This window comes from Alligator sinensis, unplaced genomic scaffold, assembly GCF_000455745.1.
Source record: "Alligator sinensis unplaced genomic scaffold, ASM45574v1 scaffold329_1, whole genome shotgun sequence".
NCBI classification, from domain to species: Eukaryota; Metazoa; Chordata; order Crocodylia; family Alligatoridae; genus Alligator; species Alligator sinensis.
This window is the reverse complement of record NW_005842550.1, coordinates 761,062-772,132: the sequence shown is the minus strand read 5'-3', so window position 1 is coordinate 772,132 and position 11,071 is coordinate 761,062. Positions and strand designations below refer to the sequence as shown.

The following is an 11,071-nucleotide window of genomic DNA, read 5'->3' as shown; positions in this document are numbered from 1 at the left end:
CTCTGCTAGGTGTAAAATTGAAGAAGACTGGCTTAGCCCCAAAGTATAACCAAATATGGAAAAACTGTATTAGATATGTACTCTGGTTACACAAAGAAACTTCAGACTTCTCCAAAACTCAAGAGAAAAGAAGGACCTACCTACCCAAAGTCCCCAAGGGAACAGAGAAAGAAGCCTGGCCAGTGGACTTGTTTTCCCCTTGAATTCAAGGCTACATAGGCAGTGTCTTTATTCATGCAAATACATCTTTGTGTATCTTAATAAAGTTTTCCAGGTGTAACCAGAACAGTCTCAGTGGTCATCAGCTCACTCTCAACCCAGTTAAAATCTAAAGGAACACTAGTGGAGGAAAAAAGGGAGGGGGGGGAGGGAAGGAGGCAGTATACATGGTGGGGGGTGGAGAATCTCACAAGGGTCTAACCCTGCAGCATGCAAGCCATATGCTGGTGCCATACCCAACCCTCACCCGTGCTGAAGTTATGCATCCCTCATATACATTAATCACACTAAAGAAAATAGTGGTGGTTTCCCACTTCTTCACTCACCTGTACATAAAATTTTGGCACGCTTGCCAAAGCATGTGCTATATTTGCTAGGATTGCACTTGAAGGTGGTGGATAAAGGTATTTGAGGCAAGAATTTATAGGAAACGTGAGCCTGGGGCAAAAATAAACATACTAACATTTAGCATCAATAAACCAGTAATTATATTATCATACAGAAAATTTGACATTTAATCAACTTTATCAGTAAAATTAAAGAACTTCTGACCTACCAGTCTTAAAATCCATCCCTATTATAGCTAGGTTATGGCAAATGGAATGTAGTACTCCATAAAATCAAGGCATTTCAGCTAAGAAAATAGAGTAGTTAACAGTGTCTCAAGTCAGGCAGAAGGCAGGGTAGGGTTACATCTTAAAGACTACAGATTCACAGAAGTTTAGCGCTGGAAGGGACCTCGTGAGATCATCGGGTCCAGCCCCCCTGCTCTTTCTGAACTTACGCCTTTCTAAACTAATTTGTTCAGAAAGGCACAAGGTACCATAACCAGCAGTCGATGTCTTCAAATGCTAGAAACAGATTTGGCTAATAGAGAAGGGGCACTAAAAGGTATTTTGAAAAATGCAGTAAATACAAAGGATAGAGAAAGGAAGAAAAAAGGAAGGGGCACTGAGAAGTGAATTTGAGTTGAAGGGATTAAAGGGGATAAATAAAACAGTTAACCCTCTGAAGGGTGTAAGTGTAAAAGCTAGTCCGGGTAAATGGGATAAGAATGAAGAATCTCTGTTGAGACTCCTTAAAAAAGATGAAGGAAGCAAAACTTTCCAAAAGTTACATAGTCTAGCAACAACCATGAAACCTGTGGCAACACCACCAACTTACCCAACCATACCCTCATCTCCACACCAAGGTGTCTATACCATCACATGGATCTTCCTTCTGCTCCACTACATAGCTCAGTAAGTAACAGCTGTATGGAAACCTCAAGGCTTTTTTTGCAGCCATAGACTAAGGAAACATTTCTATGACAGAGATCACAGGGATTGGGTTAGGGTTAACCCTGGGGTCTGAGACAGTGCTGCCTCTTGCCTGATCCATGGGATTAGGCTGGGGTCAACCCCATGTTCCAGTTTGGTCCTGGAAGTTGTGTGATTTGGATCTGAGGAATTTTATGATCCATTTAAAACACTGCAGGTCTTGCCATATGCACCTGGCATGCCAGGACTCAGGATTTTGGGGAGGGGACAAAATTTCCTCAGAATCCAATCCCGCCATTATTTTAACATCTTCCAGGGACCTAAGGCACATCAATGACAGCTTCATCATGTAGATACACAGGAATGAAACTAGAGAAAGCCCACCAGAACTTTAAAAACTTCCACTCCTCCATTAAACTGACTCTTGAATACTCCATTGAACATACTCATATCTTAACACACCAATACCCAACTTCACAATGGCTGCAACACCACAGTATCACATTATTTACGCTAGCTTTTATCATTCAGATGTCCCTGAATGAGTTAAATGCTTTATTTTTCTCTTTTACTCTCTTGAACCCACCTTGCCCTCTCTAAGCAGTATGCTCTCCCTCTATCTTAGAAAGAAAATAATTAATTTAAATACAATTTATAATGCCTGTTCACTGCCTTATAGCATCTAAGGAAGTAGACTGTTGCCTGAGGAATTATATGCCATTTTTAAAGTATTAGTCTTTAAGAGTGCCTATACATGTGCTCCGATGCATTCTAATTAGACTTGTCTGAGTCTGCTCCGCATTCTAATTAGAATGCTCTAGCATTACCACAGCATCATGTGTATAAACCCTTAAGGGTTTAAAAATGGCCACGGGGCGCGCCTGGGGGTGGGGAGGGGGAAGCACTAAATATCATCAAATGAGTTTTAGTTAAAGCATCCCATGGCCATTTTAAAATGCACAGGGGCTTAATATACATGACACTGTGGCTTTTTAATTAGAGCAGCTGTGTTTGAACCACTCTACTTAAAACACCCCCCACCCCTGAGCACGTGTACAGGCACCCTAAAGTGCCACCCTACTCCATCTTCTAACTAGGAAAAGAATACCACAGAAATTCTGATGTTCAAGATTTAGTTTTATTATTCAGTTATGATTAATGAAACTAAAAGGTTGTTGGAGGAATGTTAAACCTCATGCAGGGTTTAAATCAATTTCCATAAGATTAGATTGAAAGCAGGGCACAGACTACTCATCCATCTGCCAACCATAGGCATTTTTATATCTTCCTCTTAAGTATCTTGAGACTGGCCAGTATCCTTTCTAAGACAGAATACTGGGTTACATAGATTTTTGCTATGATTCAGTATGGCAATTCTTATGCCTAAACTATTTAACAAGGCTATGAGCAAATTTGAACTTTCATTCAAATGATATGGAAATAAACTGTGCATGCATCAGGGCAGGGTGGCATTTTATAGACCGATTTGTTTAGAGAGGCATGAGCTTTTACAAATTACAGCCTAATTTGTCATACGCTACGAATAGATTTTCAGAGAGTAGGGGTACTAAAAAGAACATTTTATATATTCATATTAAGGCAATCTGTAAACACTAAACTTAACTCGGACATTTAGTTAAGACTATCCATAGGTATATGCAGAACAGGAGCCTTATTCAGTTACTTCAGTTTCGAAAGAATAAAACTGCTCAGTAGAACAAGAGCAAGTACTAACCCATGGCTCGGAGCAATTCCATTCTCTATTATAGGAAAGCTTGGCTCTTTCCTTTCTTTTTCTTCTTTTACTGGTTCTTCTAAACTGAAAAATAAGGCAGTATTAAAAGTGGGCAGAATGCAATAAAATATACAATACACAATGCCTTGCATATGAAATATTTCACATGCTACATTCTAAAATATATTCCACTCTGACTTAGACCTATGGAATCTGCCCTGAGCTCTTGGAAAAACTAGCAAACGTACACATGCCATGTATTTATTATTTTTGCAAACGAAGTATTAAATGGAAGACATATTCAAGTCATGCTCTTCCTTGGTAAAATAACTATAGCATTTAAAATCAACAGTGCTAGAAAGAAGCAAAATTTGCAAAATACAATCTACTTGTGAAGTTTAAATTTGAGTAGCATATTTACCCAAATTCAAGACAACTTCAAAGCTAAGATAATGTCCCCGTACTCACTGCCCTCCACCAACCTGCCCCTCTCCATGCTGTAACCCCTAGCATCTGCCCATGCCCCCAACAACCTCGCTGGTCCCAGGTGATCCGAGTACATGGGACACCTCAGAGTGGCTCCTGTCACGTGCTTCAGGAATAAGCTGTGTGGGGAGCCTGACTTGGGCAGGAACAGTGGCAGTGACACACAAGTTCCTCCCTCCAGTGCCAGCTCCCTACCCCCCATCCCATCTCCTCCAATGGCAAGACGCAGGCGCTTTAAGGAATAATTTGCATGCCACTGTCCCTGACCAAGTCAGGTTCCCTGTACAGCTACTCACTGCAACATAGGGCAGGAGGTCAGGAGCAACTCTGGGGCTCCCCCTTCACCTGAATCAGCTGGGAATGCTGCCACTCTACAGCTCCCAGCTGCAATAGTTCCATACTCGATTCTAAGGCAAGGTATTTTCCCCCCCTGTTGAGTGGGGAAAAACTCTGGTCTGAGAATTAAGTGAATATGGTAATTAACCATTTTAGTATTCCATACAAATTGTTAAAGGTAATTTGACGGTATTTGAAATGACTCTGTGCTAAGCTCTATGAACAGTAACTGTGTCAATGTACAGCTCCCTAAAGAGTCAGATTCCATCTTTCCTTTAAGTAGGTATGCAGTGGAGGAGAGCTCAAGGACCCCCCCTCATAATGTGTGCACTGCCTAACTACAAAGAAAATTGTGGCCCTTGGGCTGTGAGAAATTAAAGAGATGTTTAAGGCCCAGTCCATGGTATGGTGATCAGTTCATGTATAGCTTCTTGAAGGACTGTAGTCGACCCAGGCAGTGTGGTGAAATTAAACCTAAAGAGAAAAATTCAGACAGGAACTGGATCCTCAGTTCATAGTTCTATACATGCCTTTATGGTTAAAACTATAACCAAATCTATTACTATTTTTAAATGGACATGATTTCTTTTGTGATGTATTGTGAATTGTTAAAACAAAATATTATGAAAGCCATTTATAATTTCCTGTACTGATGTATATGTAATTCAGTTATAATACTGAATTTTGACAGAAATTACTCACATACCTTTTGCTCTTCTCTGAGGGTGCAGGATGGCTAAGTACATGAACACTATCTTGTTCCTTTGCAAATTCAACAACTAAGGTGTGACCTAAAATTTTCAACTGATGCAATCTAGACAAAGCCTTCAAAAGATTATAGAATAAGGAAACAAAAAGATTAATTTAGGCTAATCAGAAAATAAATATTAAAATATATTAAATATACAGATTAAAACTTCCATAATATATTCTGAGATCCAGTATCTTTCCCTCTTTCTGACAGAAATAGTGACTGAAGAGCTAGACTATCACATAATCTGACTTTTGGCTAATAATAACCCTCTCCTTTATGAAGCTACAAACTGAATCTTAGTGTGATATTTGACAATATGGATGCAACCTAATTTGGGGAATAAAGGGCAACGATCACTTTGTTATTTATTTTCTGAAATGCTTAGGCTGTGAAAAGTTAAGACTTCAGTGATTATGTGGTTTATTTTTAGCTTGCCATACCAAAGAGACCTAATATAAGTCTTTTAAAAATAGACACTGCATTTGAAAAACTGATGCAATGTAGTTGGTTTTCCTTCAGAAAAGATATCAAAATGGTATTAAACCAAATTCTTAACCAGCTAGTTTGTGGTGCTCTCAGTAAAATTAAAGATCCATTGGTACCTTATTAATTTTAAATAACACAAATTAAAATAAGAAAACACCTCAAGCATTATACAACAGGGTTAAACAAGTAAAACTTCTTCAAAAGCAGTTTCACTAATTCTGCAAAAGCAAATGAAGTTTCACCAGTTCTTCTTCTCTGAATATGTCAACAAAGCAATGGAATAAAGTAGCAGCTGATACAATATGCAGCACAGTCCACTTTAATACATACCAGATGCATATAATTTAACTGTGTCATGTACAATAACTTAAATTATAACAAATATTGATTAATGTAAAAAAAGCTTTTGCAGTTAACTGATGAAGTGCATAGCATCTTTTCAGTCCACTGCTTATTTTGTAATGAACAGAACTCCAGTTCACTGCATATCAATTAGTACAGGATAGGGGTACACTGATACATTGGTCCATATCATATAGGCGCTGATAAAAGGAAAATTGACATTATCAGCAATTGGCTTTTTTTGGTTGATGTGCCCAATAATATTGCCAATAAACGCCATGTGCACGCCCACAGCCACAGCATGCACAGGGCCAGAAGTGAAGCCTGAGAGCTTGGAGACCAGCGTCTGGCCAATAAGTCTGTGGGGGGGAAGACGCAGGGAGAGGGAAGAGGCATGGTGGGGCAGATCAAGGTCCAACTGTGAGAAAGGGAGTGGAACTGGGACAGGGGCAGGTGCTGCCTAGCCGGGGTGGGGGACAGAGTCCCGAGCGGCTCATCTGGGGGTGCCGGGGGAGGTACCCCAGGGGAGGCATCAGGGCCACGTACCCCTTGGATCTGCACACAGGGTGAAGGCGGGCTGCCGCTGCAGGCTCGGGTTGGGCTCTTCCTGGCAGGGGTTGGGCAAGGGCTGTGCTTGGGCTGGGCAGCAGTGGCACTAGGCAGGGGGGCTATGGGGTGGGCTACAGCCCCCCCTCCCAGCACCACCACCTGCCCTGAGTGCAGCCCCAGCCCAACCCCTGCCAGGATAAGCCCAACACTGCCCCCAGCCCCAGCCTGCAGCAACAGGAGCAGCCCTCCCACCCCGGTCAAGCCACTCACAGCTGTCCCGTGCGTCATCCCACCTGGGCAGAGCCTAACCCAGCCCTAGCCCCAGCGCCACTCCCTCCCTCATTGCAGGGCCTCAATCTGTGCCCCCCCCACTCCAATTCCCTCTCCGCGGACTTACTGGCCAGACATTGCCGGGCTGCATTCCTGGCTGCATGCTTACTGCATCTGCATGTATGCCCATGGCATTGATTGGCAACATTACTGGCAAAATCAGTCCAAAAAAAAAAAAAAAAGCAGCCAACTGCTGACAATGTAAATTTTCCTTTTATTGGTGCCGATATGATATGAACTGATGTATCGGTGCACTATAATAATGAGAATGGGAAGCAACTATGCAAAGGCTGTTACTAAAAACTTGAAAATGAACAGAGCTAGTTAGCTTCATGGCTATTTCCCATAATTTTCAACCCTTCTTACAGCAGTTCTGAAAATGACTGACTCCTGTTATTTTCAAGGCTTCTAACAGCAGCCCTAAAACTTGTATCAGAAGCCTTGAAAATGAAGGGAGCTGGTCAGTTCTGGGGCTTCTAATATCACAGCACTGACAGTCTTGCGTACTTATTGAGCACTGAGTCTTGATCTGCAGCACACAGCTAACATTATTATATTTGTAGTTTTGTAATAAAGAAATAGAGCCACCTAAAGTCAACTGATACATTTTATGACACTTCCTTGAACACTTTAGTCTATAGCATAGCCTGATGACTAGAACATTAGACATGTATTCTGGAGACGAGGATTTAAATCCCAATTTATGAAAATGGTATTTAAAATATAGGTACTACTAACAGGGCTCCCTTGTCCATACTATACCTGGTGTATAGTAACATGGTACTTTACCTTAACTGTTTGTTTATTTTTCAAGGCAGTGTTGACTATCCACATGTACCAATATTTCTGAAGGTCTGTCATGGCAAATGACTGTGATGGGAGATGCAAATTTGTTTGCCCTATCCAAACTTTTCATACAATAGTGTTATAAGCAAATACACACATACACATACACGCACACACTGAGTATTTTTTTCTATTTTGGTATTTATTTTGCATCTTTTTCCTTGACTCCCATTACTGGAGGATTCATGAATTATTACGGTACAGGTATAATTTTTGAAAAGCGCTTTGTTAAAACATTTGATGACATGGCAAATACAAACCTTTGCAGCTGCATTTTCATTGGGAAAAGTAACAAAGGCTGTATGTTTCTGGAAAATAAATATAGGCATTACTTTTCTATTACACTGTCCTAAAGAGTTATACCCCATTGAATAAATATTTATTAAGGAATTGCGATTAAAAATTACATAGAAATTAAATTGAAAAAATATATTACCATACTTGCAGGTTCCAAGTTTTTGACCAATCAGTTGAATAATATAAATTTAGAGGAATAGATGGAAGACAAGGGAGCATGGGCTCAAAAAAAAGGACAACAGCTTCCTGGGCCCAGATCAACAGAGAAACCCTGAACGAAGTAGGGTTTGGAGGGGAGGAAAGGAATATTGACCAACCTATGTAAATGCTGATCTATCTGTAGTTAAATAGATGCTGGGACATTTATTTGGCTCTGATTTGTACAATAAATATATCGTTTTAAGATGATGGTATATTAAACTTGTTTAACGCCAGGGGTTCTCCTAGCAATCAAAATACTTTTCAACAGTGTCACATGACACAGTGTCAAAACAATTCACAGATACTTCATTTCACAATTTGAGATGCTTATTTATCATCATACACAGTTAATGCCTCCTTCCCAAGCAAAGACTAAATCTCTGGCATGGTATGCCTAACCCAGTGAGGAGGAGAGAGGGGGAAAAAAGGCTGGGAGCAGGTTGCTGAAACCACAACCTCTTTGTAAAACTTTAGATTCATTTCTGTTCCAAAACAACCTTTAAGATTTCAAAGATTAGACTCCAGTTTTGTTAGTTTGCAGCAGTTTATGCCATAATCCTATAAACACTAATACACATGCTCAACTTTAAACCGTATCCGGTCTTAATCAAAAAGCATTAAGTCTTTTGGAAGACAACAAAAGACAATTCTCATTTCAACATTAAACCAAACCATGTTGTAACAGGACATATTTCCTTGACGGCAGAAAAATATCCATTTTTTAATTTTGATATTAACAATAAGATTTTTTTAAATTAAAATCTAAATTGACTATGACATACATTAAGTCTTAAACTTATTCTGTCAAACCATTTAAATATATGACCCCTACACCTGGAACTTTGAGGTAAATCTTCTTAAACCTGATTGATGCATGTCATCTACTGTATTAAAAGCTAAATTCTGAGAGGACCCAGGCACTATGCAAATATATCACAGGAAGAAGATCCCTAGCCTCTGATCCCAGGTAACACTATCATGTATTATCCAGTGAGCACACCTGACCTCTCACACCTATTTTAATCGGCTGCTTGACGCATATTATGAGCAAAACATTTATCTAGCAAGTATATATCATTCACCATTTTCTAACACTATAATGTACCATTCATCAGAATACACCAATCTATATTAATCTTAAATAAATGTATAGAACTATACCGTATCTTCTGCAGCAGCAGGAAGATGCGTAAAAGCTCTATTTAGTTGCAAGTTTACATGTTACAACTTACAATAGTTATTTCAAATTAAATGAAAACAGAACTTCCTTTAAAAAACTACTAAAGCACAAATTGAAAAAAAATATTAAAACTAATAATTTAATTCAAGGCGTTTCACTTTGGAAATTAAATTAAATTGTTAATTTTAGCTGCCTTGCTTTAAATCAACATGCTGCTTGATGGATCCCCTTTCTACTCAGAGGCTGAGTACATATTAAGTACAATAGTTCCAAATTCTAAGTCTTTTTAAAAACAGATTTAATTGCTACAGGACATGCCACTTAGCAGCAGTCCATGCTTCCAACACATTTGGTAGATTTAAAGGCTCTGCTATGCTTGTTACAAAAAACTTCAAAACTACAAGACTTCTAGTTTCAAGTATTTTTAGAATATATATTCTTGGTTCACCAGGGCTTAACAGTTTTCAGTTCCAATCTGAAAACAACTGCTTCTACTTTTACTGTGTTTAAATTTAAACCTATTATGCAACAATGCAAAAAAAAAAAAATTAAAAGACGTGATCATCAACATACCACCACCAGGGCTGGTGTTATTATTTAAACAGACTAATAATTCAGAAGTAAACTACGATCCTAACATAAGCTTTTTGTGGACAGCCTCCTGTATGTTTTGGGCAGCTTAGCAACATCTTGGAGCTAAGAGTACAGGTGGGTTATCTCTATATGGAGCTCAATGTAGGCCAGATGTGTAAACATGGTCTAGACTAACAATGATTTCAAACCATTGCAATTTGAAAAAGTTACCATTCAACGTGCATTTGTGTAGTTCCTCACAAAAGGATCAGAGCTGTATTCCTAACATACCAACAAATAATACTTTCAAAGATTTTCTCTTTTCTTTTCTTGTGTAAAAAAAAGTGCAGAAAGTGCAAATAAATGACTAAATCTCAAAAGGTAGTGTTGGAGCGATGATGTGGCTGTAACAATCAAAGAATTATGCAAGCAAGGATTTTTTTTAGGTGATATCTTTTATTGGACCAACTGCATGGGTTGAAATAAAGTGAGACAGGCTTTTGCATGCAAGATATTGTTTGTCAGGTCCGACCCATCTAACTTTATGCCAATCATGCTAGTTAGTCCAATAGTATAGAAACTATCACCCAAAACTCTTTATTTCCCTCAAAATCTCTAGTCATTTAGGAACAGATCAATGTTTCACCAAAGCAAAACTTCATGTAGAAAGGTAAGACTGTTTTCAGCAGAATTATGGAATTTTTCCTCTTTAGCTTAGTGCAATGTTTTAATACTGCAGTGCTCTCAACCTTTTGGCCCCATGGGCCAGATTAATGGCATAAGAGCAGTGCCAGATCATGCCCTGGTGCCCAGCAACACCCCCCGCCCCTACCATCTGAGAGCTGGGATTGAGTCTTGGGGACCTGGTGCCAGCCCCTGCTGCAAGGATTAAGTCCTGGGGGCCAGGCACCACTCCCATCAGCTGCGATTGAGTCCCGGGGACTCTGCACCACTTCCTAATGCTTTCATGCTGACATTGGATCATGGGGCCTGGTACTGCCCCTACCTGGTGCTGGGCCCAAAACAGAGGGAGGGCTTGGGGCTTCCCATGGATCTGGAGATTTCACAGCAGGGGAGCAGTGCCACCACTCTCCCAAAGCCAAATTTCCAGACCCAAGGGAATCACGGGAGGTAGGACACCACAGGTCACATCTGTCCTGCTGGCTGGGGGTTGAACACTCCCATTTTAATACAGTCCTCTATATTAAAAAGTAAATCCCTTTGTCTGTGTGAGGGGAGGGGGCGGGAACATTTAGTGAACAGTTAGTTTCCCCTTCAAATGACCCCTCCCAGCTGGTTGGAATCAGAGACCCGAGCAATCGCCCCAGAGCCTGGGGTTTGCATTTGAGGGGAATGTAAACTCCTTCCGCCGTCTGACTCAGGGGCTGCGCTGGTGGAGAGGGAGCTCTGCTGAAGGTCCCCCCACCCCACGGCCAGGGCGGAACCAACCTAGGCAGTCCCCACAACGAAGAGACCCG

The 11,071-nt window shown here is 40.3% G+C and overlaps 1 protein-coding gene across 1 annotated transcript in view; it reads right to left on the bottom strand.

The window, feature by feature from the left end:
• Nucleotides 1-11,071, bottom strand: part of RNPC3 (RNA binding region (RNP1, RRM) containing 3) — a 48,350-nt gene that overhangs the window by 19,086 nt on the left and 18,193 nt on the right. Inside the window, exons 3-6 of the mRNA XM_025213829.1 lie at nt 7,603-7,650; nt 4,742-4,860; nt 3,214-3,297; nt 546-657 (exon numbers count right to left, since the gene is read on the bottom strand). Of these exons, the coding sequence (XP_025069614.1) occupies nt 546-657; nt 3,214-3,297; nt 4,742-4,860; nt 7,603-7,650 (363 nt within the window). The remainder of the gene's footprint in view (nt 1-545; nt 658-3,213; nt 3,298-4,741; nt 4,861-7,602; nt 7,651-11,071) is intronic.